At 39.9% G+C, this 18,029-nt stretch overlaps 1 protein-coding gene across 1 annotated transcript in view; it reads left to right on the forward strand.

Moving 5' to 3' along the window:
- Positions 1 to 18,029, forward strand: part of LOC129427212 (inactive N-acetylated-alpha-linked acidic dipeptidase-like protein 2) — a 329,030-nt gene that overhangs the window by 218,272 nt on the left and 92,729 nt on the right. The window contains exons 8-9 of the mRNA XM_073875958.1: positions 2,875 to 3,080; positions 3,970 to 4,098. Of these exons, the coding sequence (XP_073732059.1) occupies positions 2,875 to 3,080; positions 3,970 to 4,098 (335 nt within the window). The remainder of the gene's footprint in view (positions 1 to 2,874; positions 3,081 to 3,969; positions 4,099 to 18,029) is intronic.

An 18,029-nucleotide genomic window follows, 5' to 3' on the forward strand; every position in this document is an offset into this window, starting at 1 on the left:
GCCTGAGTGCTGAAACAGCTCTTTTTGCACCATGACAAACTAATCTCTTAAAACAAAACCTGCCTCCACTGTCCAAACGCAGGTCACTTGGCTGACGAAAATAGGCTTTTAATTACAGACTTCTATTTTCACCTTCACAATGATTTAGCTGTACGTCTGATGTAATGAAAGAGTTTAATCTCTCTCCCCCGCCCCCGAGACTATAAACGTCACCGCGTATGTGTATTTTAGCCCTTCGTGATTTACCTCCATGATTTACTGTGCTTTATCTGTCATAATGGATGTTCAGTCACTAATTATGTATCACAAATCATATGATACGTTCTTCTCTTGACTTTTGCTTTTTTTGATAGTGTGTTTACCTTTAATGTCTCTGGCAGTCTTATTTATGATTTGATGTCATTTTAATAACTTCCTCAAAGACTGCAACAGCCCACCTGAGTGAGTAAAATATTCATCGTTTCTTGTCTCTCGCTGTCAGTCAAAAGTGGCCCAATGCCATGCTGAGTTCATCATCTGCCGTAAGTAAAGCATATAGCCTGTGGCTAATTACATGAGCGTTAGTTTATTTGGATGTGCGTCTGCTCAGTTTCACTACTTATCCAGAAAAAAGGGTCAGTTTTTATCTTATACTGTATGATTTGCTATTTACTGTAGTGTTGACTAGTGTTTGCTGCTCAACAAAGTGTGCGAGTGGACAGATGCTCTGCATCCAAATATGCATACTTTCTGGCTACACTGTATGCAAAAAAAGTATATTTGTGAATACTCAACACTAGGTATGTTACTGTACCTTTAACTGTGATCCGATTCGCAGGAGAAAAGTACGCATGTAAACGCGTGAATCGTAGTATTTTCATAGTATTATATTATTTGAATGCAAAAATACATTGTGCACATGCGCAGAATATTTGTGCTCAAGTTCACGTCTTATATTAAACTCTTATATCACATGATTCACAGAAACACCTAATAGCAAGACAATAGCATCATGCACATTATTAAGGTAACATTAATGGGGTCACGCAATGTACATTCTGCCACGTTTATGTGTACTTTTAAAACATTAGGCTACTTAAAGGCACACCGCAGAACTTTTTGGCCACTAGGGGGCGCTAGACATGTGTTTTTCACGTCTAGTGCCCCTAGAGGCCACAAGTGCTGCAGCACTGTCGCAAAGGAAAAGAAGACAACTCTTTACGTAACAAAGTCACAAAGTGCCTTCTGGAAGGTTATATGAATATAATATCATGGGTTTTATTTTTTCAAACGCCAAAAGATTGCATAGCCCACGTTTACAAGCCGGTTGTAAAGGTGGTCACTTGGTTAAAGTTTATATAAAAAATGGCCTTAATGGGGAATTGAACCCAGGTCAACCGTATCATTGACCCATGACATTACCAGAGCACCACAGAGTCATGTGACAGAAGATACTCTCTACACTCCCCAAGTAGCCTCCAGCCAAATTCACATAAAAAAAAAACAATATTGATCCTCGTCCTTCCTTTTATTCTGTCACTCTCTCGTTTTCTTTTCTGGTCTCATCCGATAAAAGCTTAGGTTTCTTTTTCTTAGTTGCTGCCTCGGCCATGACAAAAATATCCGTTAAATAAATACTCACTGTCACTTCCGAATTTGAGGAAGTGGAGGAAGTGACGTTTGCCGTAAAGCAAGTCCCCTGCTTTTTCCGAGTTTAGAATTGAGCTACTGTTTAAACTGTTTCCACCAGTTGTTTTTTTCTGAGGGTTAAAGATGGAAGTATTTTGTTCATTAGTTATTCAGTCCCTCCAGAAAAACGTGATTGTGCGATCGCGTGATATATTGCATAATCAGCCAAAGTCCGCATATTAATGCGGGGCTCCATTTTTTTCAAATACGTCGCACTTTCGCCGCATTAATTACATATTTCCGCGCACAAAATATGCGAGGCTTGCATGATTTCATAATCTCTGCATTTTCGTAGCAAAAAGTCACATATATATTAGCAGAAAGTTGAACAATGTTGCATTTACTTCCCAAAAGCGCAGCCGTGTCCTCTATTGCCATGGGAACGTTATGAAGTGACGTGATTATGTGACGTGAACATCATTGCAGCTTTTGCAAGTTTCCGCAGTTTTTGCAAGTTCCGCAATTTTCGCAAATTCCCGCAATTCCATCGCATAAATTGCATAAATTGCATAATATCCCGCATATTCCATCACATTTTTTAAGAAAACGTGCCGCAAAATCGAGGTACTGGTTAAATGGTCATTTGGGATGCTTTTGGGCTAGTTTTGAATGTCCATTTGGTATGGTTCTGAAACGCAAATCTGGCATCCCTGGCTGTCGGCTTGCGCAGACTTTCGGTTCGGATTCTATAGAATGTACATGTAAACGAACATTTTAATCAGATTGCAATCTTAAGGGTGCATGTAAACTGTATCGTCAATTGTATTAAATTCAGTCGGATTGACAAAATTTTGTGCATGTAAACATGGCCATTGTGTGGAAATATAACCTTGATATCTTTAATATTGACTGAGTAGACTGGGTAAGGTCATGTCAAAGATTGAAATGAATGTAAAATCAATGATTGAAATCAAACTTTGATGCTGCTAATTATAAGATTATGAGACCTTATCTTGGATATCACATTCAGGGTCACATTTATGTGTGACCATATTTTAGTCTAGCACAGGTAATAAAACAGTAGGTACTAAAACAGTATTCGCAGAAAAAGTTGCTTCGTATTGAACAAACAGAGAGCCAAAACACAGGGCAGATTTATTCATATACTCAGTCCAAGCCTGAGGAGAGATTTTGTTCGCTGCATGTGTTACATGTTTGTTTGTGTTTTTGTTTCTTGTTTAGTCTTGTTCTTGTTTCTCCTTACAGATCGATATGTACTGGTTGGCAGTCGTCATGGCAGCTGGTACGAGGGTGCGTTGGCGGATTGGGGGAACGGCGCTGCAGTCCTGACACAGATCATCGCCTCCATGACGGCTCAGACCCGAGCGGGCTGGCAGCCCGACCGCACCATCGTCTTCTGCTCCTGGGGAGGAACCTCATTGGGAAACATCGGCTCATTTGAATGGGGAAAGGTAATATGCTAGGGTTATTTCTGTTGTGCAGTATTTGTCTTGTAGCTCAGTTGGTGAAGCATTGCTTAGCAGTGTCATGGGTTTAATTCCCAAGAAACATACAGTAACTTACAGTTATCTAACTTTAAAAGCCTTCGCTAACTAACTGTTTTTTATGGGTATTTCAAAAACTTATTGAAATACGTTTTGGTCAAACTCAGACACTTAAAGCCTTTTTTTATTATACGCAACAGCAATTAAAAATTAGAGTTTGTTATTTTTATAGTTCATTCAGTATATTTAGACATATTGAGTATAATGGAGGCATAAAAATGTACTACATAACAAGAATGAAAAACTATTTCTCCCTCAGGTACTTAAATGTCCCCCAAACAAATATCAACATGGAAATCAGCCTGTTAACACATGACATCGCTTCAGTAAATCATGTGTATAAACAAAACAAGTAAATGCCTCATATAGCCCTTGTGTAGCAAATCAGTGCCGAATCAGTGCCTACATTAGAAGGTTTACAGTAGTTCCTCTTCTTGTGTTTTCTTCACATGAAAAAAGTACACAGTACCCTTAACCAATATGATCAGCAAGCCATGAAGATTCACTCATTTTGGCTGAGCATTAATGAAATTATTCTGTTTGACTGAACGTTTTATTCTAATAACTAATTTATACCTCATCATTAATCTTAAGGAGCCCAATGATGTCAAAATACATTGTTACTTTTTAGGCATAAAGAAAGCAATAACCATTCTTATTATTCATGTCACTCATTTCCCACAATAGTGTCTCCCTTGAGGTTATTTTTGCTTTTATGCCAAAATATCAATCCACGCTATGACATTTCATTACTTTGCCAACTGGCAGCAGACGGATGTGCTGTGTGTTTGTACAGGAGAATGCAGTGGTGCTTCAGAGCCGGGCGGTGGCCTATGTCAGCATCCATAATCCAGTCAAAACCTCCGGGTCTTTGCAGTCTATAGCATCACCTTCCCTTCAACAACTGGCATCTGACATCCAGAAGGTACAAACCTGTTTCTTGCCTATTTTACACACTGTTATGTATTAAACAATTGAATACGTTTTACTAGCAGTTTTGGAGCAAAAATGTAAGCAGACTTTCTGCATGTTAAAGAGTTGTTTTAAGCTTACATAACACACAATGTTTCTGCTTATCTCATGTTGATCTTGATGACCTACAGTGAAGAGTAGTATTACATCCTTCATATCTCTGAAGAGTCTTTAGTTTTATCAGATTTATAAAAGACAGATCAGCTCTAGTGAATATAATTCTGGAAAAACACAACCTACCGTGAGAGGAGTTTATGATTCACTACATGTTTGTGTCGTTTACATTATGCACTTACGCAACATTGCTTACCGTGTGCAACTCATGACACGGTTGGGACTTTTCAACAAAATCCAGCGTTAAACAAACACGCACGCAATGCATTATTTCCATAAGGCTGGCTTACCTAAAAGCTGAACTAGGCTTTCTTCTCCTTACATTCCAAAACACACTTCTTCTTTCCTGCCATTGTTGAGTTTTGATATAAAACAAAGCTGTCGCGCGAAGTGTCGCCTGTGACTTCTAGCGTCCTCGTTGTTCTCGCTCTCAAGCTGATTGACGTGTGAGCGTGCTTTTTGGGGGGAAGTGCTCAAAAAGGAATATGATATGTAACGTCTACCCACGGTATGTAAAATGTACCCATGTTTGAACAACCTTTCTGAATCTTGTAGGAAAGAGTGAGTTTGTTCTAGAAATACTTCTTGACACTTTGCATTTGTTTAGCATGAGGATTACAACTCTTAAACTGTGTTAATAAGTCAGAATGGCTGAAATACAGTCAAACGCCCCCTTTAAAGGATTAGTCGATTTTCTTAAAAAAAAAAATGTCATCCAAAATGTTGATGTCTTTCTTTGTTCAGTCGGGCAGAGGTTGTGTTTTTTGGGGAGAACATTCCAGGATTTTTCTCATTTTAATGGACCCAAACACTTTTGATGCAGTTTAAAATAGCAGTTTCAAAGGACTCTAAACGATCCCAAACGAGGCATAAGGGTCTTATCTAGCGAAACGATTGTCGTTTTTTTTGGGAAGAAAAATAAAAAATATGCACTTTTAAACTTCAACTTCTTTTCTTCCTCCGGCTAAGTGACGCACCAGCGCGACCTCACGTAATTGCGTAATGACGTCGAAAGGTAACGTGTTACATATATGAAACGCACATTTGCAGACCATTTTAAACAATAAATAGACACAAAGACATTAATTAATATCATTCCACATACAACAACGTCTGAACGATCCTCTTTCTCCACACTTGTAAACACTGGGGTGTAGTTTCGTATACGTCATCCGTGACCTCTTGACGCAATGACGTATTGAGTGAGGTCGCGCTGGCGCATCACAGGACCGGAGATAGATGAGAAGTTGTGGTTTAAAAGTGCATTTTTTTATTTTTCTTGCCAAAAATGACAATAGTTTCGCTAGATAAGACCCTTATGCCTCGTTTGGGATCGTTTAGAGTCCTTTGAAACTGCAATTTTAAACTGCATTAAAACTGTTAAGCGTTGGGGTCCATTAAAGTCCATTAAAATGAGAAAAATCTTGGATGGAATGTTTTCCTCAAAAAACTTAATTTCTTGAACAAAGAAAGACATCAACATTTTGAATGACATGGTGGTGAGTAAATTATTTGGATTTTTTTAAGAAAAATTGACTAATCCTTTAAGGTGCCATCTCGATTGTGGTGGGATCATTATGTTGTTAAGTCCCAGTGACTTGATCATGGTAGTCTAGTATAATACATCCTGGTTAATGGATCCTGGATTTTGTGGGCGTTGCCTACAATTAAAAAAAATCTGGATCTTCTAACTCTTTCAGCCAAACACAGTCAGAGTCGTTAAATAATTGGATAGTGTCCCATTTTTAAAGCCCCCAAGCATCCATCCATCAAATACTAATCCATAAAGTTACTAATTGTCTTTTGAGATGAACCTTTAAAAATGCTAAAAAAAGCCAGGATATTTTTTAATATAACTCTGATTGTGTTCGACTAAAAACAGTGTTTATACAGTGTTTTTCTCCATATAGAATGACTTACTCAAGCTGACAGGTTCATTTCTGATTTACAAAAATAAACTGTAGGTCATCTAAAATTACAACAAAACTCCACAGTTATTATCTCTTGGTTTAATTTAATCCTAACTTTTATGAGTTTGAACTCAATCTGACAGCCATCAGTTAATTTAACCTGACAAGAGTGGACTAACAGCAAAAGTCTCGGGGGATTCGGACCAGGTTTTGCAAAGCACACTGTGCAGGTACGTCACAGGCCCTGATCTAATGACAGCGTGCCCTATTATATTTAACCAGACAATCATTTTGTTCATTAACCTAAATGCCAGTCCACCTGTGACATTTCAGCCTAATAAAGTGAAGCTCTGACCCGGACTACAGCCACTATCTAAATCTCTTCGTAAAAACTTCTAGGAGGGAAATGCGACGAGTTCACTGAAATAATTATTTCCTTTTATCACCGGCAGTCCGGGCATAATGTTTGTAAAGTAGTTTATGGGGGAAGAGAAGAATTGATGAGGCTGTGATTTGATTTGAATAGGCAGAGAAGATTCAGGAATGAGTTTTGCAAAATGGGTTCGGTACACTTTGCATAACATCGAGCACACATTTGAAAAGTATTAAAAACCTCCGAATAGTTAGAGACGGAACATGTATATTGTAAAATAGGGGGATGAGGTTTAGGGTTTGGGTTCATCATCATGAAATGTGAAAGTGCATAACAAATGAATAGGTGGACAGTGTATTCTCAGGCAATCCATTGTGCACTATTTTACCTTTCTTAGCTCGTACAAGATTCAGACCTGGCTATTAAAAGATGCACCCCGTAACTTTGTTCAGATAAAATAAGCAAAAATCAGATATTAAGCAAGTATATAAAATATTAGTGTCAAAAACATTTCACGAGTTCGCATTACATGTAATCAATAGGGAATGAGATAAAGCATATTTGGCGTGCTGTCCGAGGAGAGGGCTCCGAGCTCGGAATTTTAGCCCGAACCCAGAGTACTCCCCTCTCTTTAACTGTGATGAATGAATCTAGATGAGAGTGAGGTGATGGGGTGGAGGAGGGATGCTGCAAAAAATCTGTCACGGAACAGAGCTGAGGGACTGCCCTTTATAGGCACCTCTTTGCACTGATTGGTTGGATCACATGACCATGCTCCTCCCGAACTGAGTTAAATAAACTTCATTTCACGAGTTCGCATTAACATGTAATCAATAGGGAATGAGATAAAGCATATTTGGCGTGCTGTCCGAGGAGAGGGCTCCGAGCTCGGAATTTTAGCCCGAACCCAGAGTACTCCCCAAAAATGCCACATAAATGACAGACAGCAGCCAGAAAAAACATCCCCAAAAAGTGTAAGCGTAAAGACCTATAGAAAGCGGTGGGAAAAACTAGTGGTTTGACTGGGAGGGCTCTCGCAGCATCCGACGGGGGCATTGTCTGAGATGCTCGCAGCATCGGACGGAAAAGCCCCTCCAGCAGTCAAACGGGGAGCGCATTTGCGAACTAGAACAAGATGCGGAATTAAACGAGTTAAGGCCAATTCACTGGAAGGCCGCTGCAGTGTCCAACGAGCGCTTTGGTTGAGATGCTAGCAGCATCGAACGAGACGTCTCCACATGCAGAGGGGAAATGCTGGTGATGACGGTGAGAAATTTAATAAGCAAGACAAGCAAAATTCGAATTAGGCGTTTGACCGGGAAGACCCTCGCAGCATCTGACGGGGGCTTTGGCTGAGGTGCTCACGGCATCAGACGGGAAGTTCCTGCCAGCAGTCAAACGGGGATGCTTTACGATACATTTTTTTAAATAAGCAAAATTAAGCGTCCAACCGGGAGGACACTCGCTGCATCCGAAGGGAGCTTGAGCGAAGATGCTCGCTGCATCGGATGGGTAGGTCCCGCCTGTATTAAAAAGGAAATGCTTGATATAAGGTTTAAAAAGCAAAAATTTTGGTGTTCGACCGGGAGAACCCTCGCAGCGTCCGAAGGGAGCTTTAACGGAGATACTCACAGCATCGAACGGGTAGGTCCCGCCTGCAGTCAAACAGGAAGGCTCTAGAATAGGGTTAAAAAGGCAAAAATTTGGTGTCCGACCAGGAGGACCCTCACAGCATCCAGAGGGAGCTTTTGCGGAGATGCTCACAGCATTGGATGGGTAGGTCCTGTTGCAAATTCAACATGAAAAATATAAAGGTAAGAAAATTATGAGTGATGGGGCTCGACCAGCGATTTGAAGGGGCGAAACTTAAATTGGTGAAAGAAAATCCCGCACTGCCTACAAACGGGGAGCCCATACAACGACGTGCACGGTAGAGTGCAACTGTGTGTGAAAAATGCTGGGGAAAAATATATACGAATACTGTATACATACAGTGTATTCTCACAAGTATAAACGCACGCAGATAAATATACATATAATTATTTATTCATTTTAATGAATGTGCAGGTGAAGCAAACAAAACAAACTAGGCGTACACGAGATTTTCTGATATGCAAGTGGTTGAATCTAATGTAGAATTTGAATTATTCTGACATCTGGCAACTGAGGGCCTAAGTTTGTTGATTAGAGAGGCCGTTTGGAGCGGGAGTGGTTGGGGCACTGATGCTGAATGAATTAGCTGAATGAAAATTTAATTGCTTGGATATCAGACTGGATTAAAACAAATTTTACCAAAATCTCGTAGCCAATTAAATTCGGTTGTCGATGAAAAGAGGATCAAAACAAGTTTCGACCAGGATCGTCTGTACTGCAGGTAATTTATTAGCGAATTATATAATTGGATGGGGTTCGGTAAACTGAAAATAGAAAGTGCCCCTTCTTAAATTTGAAAGTCTTACTTTGTTTGAAGAAAAACAAGATTGTATCAAGGTTTTAGAACTTTTTAATCAGAAGTTGTAGGGTAGATGACTGGACTGAAATTTTAGAATCCTGAACAGTAAAAAAAGCAAAAAAGCAAAAAACACAAAATGAACACTGCGTCCAGTGTGCGGGCAGTATGGATGGAGTGGTAGAGGGAGTGGTGACCGAGCCGAAAGGCGGAAAGGCACCTAGACATTAAGTCAATTGTAATGGGCAGCATGGAGTTTGGGCGAATGGGCTTATTTCTAAATATAGTTTTGATGACGGGTGAGAGTTTTAGAGTTGTTTATAGCTGATGAAGGTTTGCCAAAGATTAGATTATAAAAATTAATGCCACTTAATTAGCCTGAATGACTTAACTGTTGAATAAATGAGATGCCCAACAAAGAAAAATCCGGAAACGGACCTGAAATGCCCATGGCATCGGAGAGGTAGACCCCATATGCAGTCGAAACAAGAGTGCATATATTAAAAGGCGTGAATTTTTTGGAGCAAAACTGGGCATCGAATTTAAGTGTTTGACAGGAAGGACCCTCGCAGCGTCTGCGGGAGCTTTAGCTGGAATGCTCACAGCACCAGACGGGTAGGTCCCACCTGCGGTCGAATGGGGCTCACCCAGCACTTTGAAGCGGCAAGACGAATAAACAGAAGAAAGAAACTTTGCATAGTTTCTGATTGGGGGAAATGTGCAGTACTGCAAATAGCAGAGCTTAAAAAGAAAACTATTGTTTTTTAATGACAATATAATGAGGTTTAGACAAGCAGCAAATGCTGATAGAAATTTACGTGAAATAAGAGCTGATATGCAAGCGCTGAGCAATTAGAAAAAACACGATTGAATTGGCATGTGAACACGTGAATGTGATTGGTAACAGCGGGAATGCTCAGGTGTTGGAAACGAGCAAATTAATTAGTTCCAGGTGTGGTTTCCTTACACTGTAAAAATCCAATTAATGAAATGTTGGACGGGCAAAATATATATATATACAAGTTAAACCAATTTTCTTAGTTACTAAGAAATAATTAATTGGGCCAACAATTTGAGTTTTACAGTGTAGAGAAAAAAAGAGTTCATGGTTAAATGATTTACCGTTGAATAATACCTTTGGAGGATAGGGTAAATGTCTCTGAATATAAATCGAGGTATCAAGATTTTACCTGGTGACTTTGTAAAAACGATTTTGTATGATGACTTACTAGGGATGGAGTTGCATCCAGTTCTGATGCCGGCAGGCTAACTACCGGTGATGGAAAAAAAATTAATACGATTTTGCTCCCTGGCACATGCGTGGCAGTTAAATTTGATTCCGAAGACCATCGTAAAAGCATAGCGAGGGGGCGCAGTGTTTCGTTGACAAATTTAGAAAATTTGAGCGTTTTCAATTTTATTTAGAATGCTACCAGCGCAGCATGTAGGACAGAACAAAATTTTAGATGAGAGGAGTTTACATTTAAAACAAAACTGGCTAAGGAGATTAAATACGACAACGCTATATGACCGAAATATAGCTTAAAACCCAGAAACCCGAAGGAGGTGGATGGGTCCCATGATTTGCACTCAGCGATGCCAAAATGCCAGGATCTTTAAAACTTTTTGAACTGTGAGGGAGATCTGCTGGAAAAGCATCGGGTGGTTAGATTGAGATTTTTCAGCGAATATGGGAATTGCATAGTTACATTAAATAAAACCGAAAACCCAATTTTTTTTTTTTTTTTTTGCGACTGATTTCCCCACAAGTTAAATAAACCGTGATGCGGAATTGAATGCGGTAGCCTATATTACGCCAGCGGGCGTTAAATGAATGCTGCGAATCAGGGTATTAGACCAACGTCAACTTTCCCATGGTCTATACTTGCAGGTTTTTATTTTACGGGCTGGTTAAAAATAGGAAAAAAACGCTTAAAGGAAGATTAAGAGATTACCTTGTGCGGCATATGATTTAAACAGCTCGGGATCTGCAGAGGCAGATTGGAATAATATATTTCGAGTATGCAGGGATCCTGGGACAGAATTAAGCAATGATTAATGTCAGACATCATTTAAATGGTAAAATCAGCGTCATAGCTCCACCATCGACTACAAAAGAACGAATCGACTGGCAGGTGACGAATATAGAGTTAGATTTTTGAAATAAATAACCCCCTAACATGCGGAGCGCGCTGCTGCGGGTGCTGAAAAACCCTGGTAAGCTGTATATCCATCAGGGTATGACGCGAACATGGAACAGCTTTTAACGTCAGACTCGGCGGCAAGGATGGAGCTAGTTAGTGCACTTCTTAGGGAAAAAACACCGTCCTGTAGAAGGACATACGAGCCGACACTTTAACGCCGGGCACGATAGAGGCATGGTGTCGGCAGTAAATTATCGTCTTAATAGCGGGAAAAACCATTAAAGTAAGTTCGTATTGGGGGGTCTGTGACGAGAAAACGCAATATATTTTAAAATGTAATAAGCGAGTTAGGTACGCCTGGTAGCGTATCACCAGCAGCTGGAGACGCTGCTTCTAGATAACTTACATAATGGCAAATGTGAGATCGCACGACTCGAAAAACTACAGAACTGACTGACAGATTTGATTTAAAAGTATGATTCGGGCCGGTGGTGATAGCGCAAAAGTCTGCCGTTGTGATGAAAGCGTGAGCGGTTGCTTATTAGGTTTGCAACTAGAGGGAAAAGCAGAGCAAATTATTTCTGTACAGTAGCTAAATCAATACAAAACGAAGGATGTAAGTACAATACTTTAAGAGTAACGTGGAAAGAAAAATCAACACGGTCTACATTGAGATCGAGAAGTCCGAGTTGCGGAGAAAAATATCGATAAAAGGGGAAGCATATATTATATCGATTAAAAACCAATGCCTATTTTGGGTCCCTCTGTTAATAATCCGTGCGTTTCAAAACGATTGCATGGGGAGGTACTGAATGAATAAGGATCGGTGGTCTGCGGAGGCAATCTCCCGTTATATTTGGTGATATTTAGAACAGGTTGAACTAAAAACAGAGGAATGAGAGATAATAGCGTCAGGGCTTGAGCCGCTAGCGGAGGCAGCCTCACGCTAGGAAGCACCTGAAGTTAACATCCTATGGACAAAAATACAGATGAGGAAAATGGATTGCGACGCTGGCGGATATAACAGAAATATTTGGTGAAATGGAAGCGGCAGCCACTGTTATGCGGGCGAGGGAACTGATTGAAACCGGCGCTCTAGGACGCGGCCCGGACCTGCCGAGCGCCTGCCACCGGTGGTGAGAGGCATTAGGAAAAAACCCGGTACTCGGCGGAGTAGGGTGGAAGGTGGAGGGCGCGAAATTTGGGCCCGGTGGCCTTGCTTGCTAGATGAGTACGAGAGGCTCAATGGGAAATGGTTAGTAGTCTGAAAGGAGACATTTAGTCATAGCGTTAAACCTGCGCCAAAGATATAGTTCAATAGTGATCGTTTCGAGGCTTTTATCAGTCCCTGATTAATGATTCGGCTTGATTGGGCCGGATAGGAACCGAGGCGAAAAAATGGCGGACGTCTCGCTGGCAGGGGCGAGAGTAGGATTCGGCGTCCTGGTGTGATGTGGAAAGTGTCGGTTAATATCCCCAAATTTTTCAGGTAGAAAGAAATTAATCCTTGCTGGTAAGTAGTGGCGGGCCGAGAAAGCACGTCATCGCACAACAACGCTCGAAACCGGATGTGACGACACATGGGCGGGGCCAAATGCTGCAAAAAATCAGTCACGGGACAGAGGTGAGGGACTGCCCTTTATAGGCACCTCTTTGCACTGATTGGTTGGATCACATGACCACGCTCCTCCCGAACTTAGTCAAATAAACTTCATTAAAAAATGTCTTCTCAGCATACGTTCATTCACATCTCTAAATCTGTAGTAATGGTTTATAATTTGTGACCCTGCCTGTGAAATCCAGACTAAAGTGTAGAGCCTGGACCATAGTCTGTTTTTTAGGTCTTATAGTCAGGTGTGACTTATATGTCCAAATTAATTCATACTGACTAACATGAACCAAAAGGAAACATTACCATCTACAGCCACGAGAGGGCGCTATTTGTTGCTCCTGAAGCCTACCCCTGAAAAACCTTGTTAACTGAAACATTAACTTAAAGACAATGGAGAAAGACTTAACAAAAAAAAATGCCCCAAAAAGTATAATAATTTTCTAAATAAATGCGACTTATAGTCCAGTGCGACTTATATATGTTTTTTCCTCTTCATGACGCATTTTTTGACTGATGCGACTGATGCGACTTATACTCCGACTTATACTTGAAACTTGTAATGGATTTCAAAAATCCTGCAGTGGGCTCTTCTGATGAACAAAATTGCGTCACGCGCACTGTACGCGAACCCTCACGAACCACCATATCTTGGCCTTTATAGGACTATAGTTCACACCTGGTATTAAGATGTGTTTTGATCAATCGGATCACAAGTTTAAGACGATGCTAAATACTGGTGTAAACATGGTCTAAAACACTTTGAGCGTGTCCACTTTCAAAGTACTTACAATTACTTTGATTAGCTTGAAGAGAAATGATATGTTTTGAAACAGACAATCAACGAAAAATCTACGAATCAGATACACTCTCGTAGTCACAGAGCAAAGAGTGCAATTATTTTATTGCAGCTTTATCACCATAATTTTCTGTTTTTGACTCAGTTTTATCAAGGGGTATCTATCTAAACTTGTGTTTTGAAAGCAGTTCTGCTTACCGCAGGCACTACACTCGCTTCTCTCTCGTCTCTCTCCCTCTCATCACTGACACTTTGCGTGCTGGTTTGAGTGCCACCACCGCCACCATCATCATCATCATCATCACCAGCACCAGCGACGCGAGTTGAAGGTCCTGCTGTGTTATTTTAACACATTTTGCAGCGTCTGCCTGAATAGCCTGTTTCTTTTTGTCGCGCAGTTTTTCTGCGCCTCCCTTGCGTTTTTCTCCATCTCTCTCACTCTCTCTCTATTTTGACACGTGAACTGACCGACGATGCACTCTCGCTTGCACAGAGACCAAAGCAGTGATTGGGCCAGCTTAATGTCAATCAAAAATAACCAATGGGCTGCTGCTGAGTGGGCCGGTCTATCTAGGAAAAGAAGGACGATGACTGGGCTGGGCAGTCATTGGGCCAGCTTAATGTCATTAAAAAAAGAACCAATGGGCTGCTGCTTAAATGTCAGTGGGCCGGTCTGTCTAGAAAAAAAGACGCTAACTGGGCTGCTCAGACAAAGATAGTATGAGATGTAGCGGCCCAAAAAGTACGTCTGCCCACCGGGAAACTGCCCAGTGTGCCAGATGGCCAGTCCGCCCCTGCCGTCTACAACCACGAGAGTTCGCTCTGTGCTGCTCCTGTATTTATGCAATTCAATGGATTTAATGATGCGGAATGACTTCAGGACTTTTTGAACTTGATTTGGCTTGTCGTGATAATTTCCCTTCTTCAGCCTCTCAGGTATGTTCTGTATGCTATATTGTGTAGCATGTAAATAACTTTTTATGTTACTTAAAAGGCGCTCTAAGCGAATCTGTGCAACGTCACTTTTTGTTGATGTTTGAACTGTTTTCAAACAAAAGGAGTGTAGCTAACTCCTCCCCCTGCATTCCGTGCTTTCATGAATGCGCCCAACCCCCATCCCCAAATCCTTCTTGTCGTTTATTGGCTGGAACACTTTGTTATGTTTCGTGTTGGCAGGTTTGGCCACTTTGTTTTTATTGCCGTTTGTGGTGCCGGGGCTGTCTACAGAGATCGCGTTTTTTTACAGTTTGATCAGCGGTCAGGCAGCAAGCAGATAGTGAGGAGATGTTTGTTGTATGTAACAAAAAATGTTTTAAGGTCTAAAACACGTAAATTCACTTAGAGCACCTTTAAAGGAACAGTATGTAGGATTGTGGCCAAAACTGGTACTGCAATCACAAACCTTGTGGCTAAAACTGGTACTGCAATCACACAACTGGTGGCCAATACACAAAATGACAACATAAACATCAGTTGAGGGCTGCAACTCCACTTTTTAAATGACAATATCCTGGCAGGACCACTGTTGTCAGTGATATAAGTATTTGAAATTCAAATGATTTTTTAATGTCTAGTGACATATCAGGGCCATTTTATGATTAATTGATATACATTTCTTACATACTGTTCCTTTAACATGTACGGACACCTATTCAGCCTGCTGTTTTGTGTGCTATTGTTTAGTTGAATAACTTGCCTTTCCAGATTAAATGTCTGTTCTTCGGCTTGGATTTTGTGAAATCATTTTCTAAATAAATGCAACATATAGTCCAGTGCGACTTATATATGTTTTTTCCTCTTCAAAACACATTTTTGACTGATGCGACTTATACTCCGGAGCGACTTATAGTCCGGAAAATACGGTAGTTGAAAACGCATTAAACCAGATTGCTTTTGTGTTATAGACGCTCATGTGGTTGAATGTGTTCGAGCAGAAAGCTCAGGCCTTCTTGAAATTTGCTTATCCTACCTGTATTGTGATCACAGCAAAGAAGAATAACAGTTCAATATCAGCACTTTTTGCGACTCTAGTCTGCATTGACAATAAGAGAGCGCAGCTCTACGCATCTCCTCCACCAATGGTTTTCTGTCTCTCACTAAACTGATAATGGCTTATGCTAATTGCTGTTGTCCTGTCAGAGACTTGGATGCAATGAGACACAAGATGCCCTCATTAACATGCTAATTGAATGAAATAGCATCCAATCAAAGAGGAAGGTCTGTTTGCGGTTTGACTTGGATGAATGAGTTCAAATTATCCGCTGTGATAACTTCAACCGAAAGTTCATTTAGTTTTTATGAAATGAATCTTGTTGGTTTTTCTTTTTTTGTTTGCTTTGTTGAACTTTGACTGATTACATAGTTACTATTAACACCGTTTTATTGCCGGCTTTTATTCTCGCCAAATCAATACCAGAGGACTTTAAATCCCTGAGTCCCAGAGCTGTGTTATTAGCAGCTCATAGATGATGGGACCACATATATTCTGTGAGATGTTTTCATTGCAGTCGTCTCCAATGGTCTGATGTGTCATGAAATCTCTTGTCTGCTTTTGTTACTGGCTCTAATTGTATATTTAGTTTTTTTGAAGTCGTCTTAAAATGACGCAATTGTGCAATTTATCTTCGGAATATGCTCTTAGGAAAGCACCGGGTATCCTTAACATTATCAATATTTTGAGACATTTTAACAGCGCTATAAATCACGTTACAGCTATGCAGGTAATACTCTCCACTTATCTTGCTTTGCAGCTGTCTTTGGAATAGAGATGCCATTGAAGTGATGTTTTGAATGGGTGCTCTGGAACCAATTATTATAACGCAAGTACCTCTTTTGGGATTATGAAGTGAAACATACAAATTCAATTGAGAGACTTTTCATTGTTTAATTGGGTATTCGTGTGCGTAATTTAGTCTGTTTATTTTAAAGGAAAACACCACCTTTTTTCTTACCTCAACTTAGACAGATTAATACATATCTATCTTTTATCAATGCGTGCACTTTTAATCTTTGTGCAGAGCTTCGTAAATGTATTAGCAGTTAGCCTAGCCCCATTCATTCCTTAGGATCCAAACAGGGATGAATTTAGAAGCCACCAAACACTTCCATGTTTTCCCTATTTAAAGACTGTTACATGAGTAGTTACCCGAGTAAGTATGGTGGCACAAAATAAAACTTTTCTTTGGAGCCATAGGAATGAATGGGGCTAGGCTAAATGCTAACACATTCAAGCGCTGTACAAAGATTAAAAGTGCACTTATTGAATAAAGATAGGCATGTGTTAATTAATCTGAGTTGAGGTAAAACATATTAAAAATTTAAAAAACGGTGGTGTTTTCCTTTAAGTGATGGTAGGCACACAGTTGACAGTACCCATTAACTTCCATAGTATTTGCAAGACAATCAACTGTGTGCTCATACTATCATTTATCAAAATCTCTTCTTTGTTTTATGTTTGTTTAATTTATAAAGCATAATATCAATATATCATACAGTACTAGTGATCATTTCATTTGATCTCGTACCCAGAACTGCCAAAGCGCTCATATAACCAACTGTCTCCCTTATGTAAGCTTTTCATTCTAGATTAGGTGTTTTAAAACCTGTTAAGCTTTTAGTAATCCTTTCTAAAATCCATGTCTTTTGCACCCGACTAAGACAGTAGGCGCTTTCATAGAATAATTTATGCAGACGGCGCGGTTTGTGAAACTCTAAATGTAGGTCACACTTTGACAGTTTTAGCCGCAAAACATTGTTCAAATATTATTATCTTCAGATTAAATCAGATTTTAATATGACCTAAAAGGTGAGCTACAAAGTTTTCCTTCGGAAGTGCCCTGAGCATTATTTTTCGACACACACTCTTATCTCTGTCAGATAAAGAACATTACATCTTGTGCTCTTAGTAATAACCTTCAGATTTGCTTCTGTGCAGATTTGTATTCCCTTCCACGCTATATGTCATACTACTGCACACAGACACCTGACCTATATTAAACCTGAAACAATTATATTCTTTTAAAAAACACATTTACAGGTAAAGAAAATGAGTGTAACATGTAATCCTCTCAGAAATAAGTCCATTTTGATTAATACCAAATGCAGATTGCTACACAAGCAATCTGAATCTGTTTATCAATGCCAGGCACCGCCAGTGAGGTTTGGGATTGGCTCAGGGCATCTGCACACTATTCATGCTGTGTCAACGAGATTCAAGATTCAAGAGATTTAATTGTCACACACACAGCTATTTAAGTATACAACTTGCAGTTAAATTAAATCTTTCCAGCTCTATAGACTCTGCAAAATATATAAAGCATAACATAAATGCAAATTAAAGTAAAAGATACAACTAAAATCTATAAGATAACATAAAAATTAAAATGTAATTTAAAGCTATACACTGTTAGACTTTTCATTGTATATATGCAATAACTGAGTTACTGTAACTGCCCCATTACGGTACCATAACTGTACATGTTTTTTA

The sequence above is a fragment of the Misgurnus anguillicaudatus genome, chromosome 14, assembly GCF_027580225.2.
Source record: "Misgurnus anguillicaudatus chromosome 14, ASM2758022v2, whole genome shotgun sequence".
NCBI lineage: Eukaryota > Metazoa > Chordata > Actinopteri > Cypriniformes > Cobitidae > Misgurnus > Misgurnus anguillicaudatus.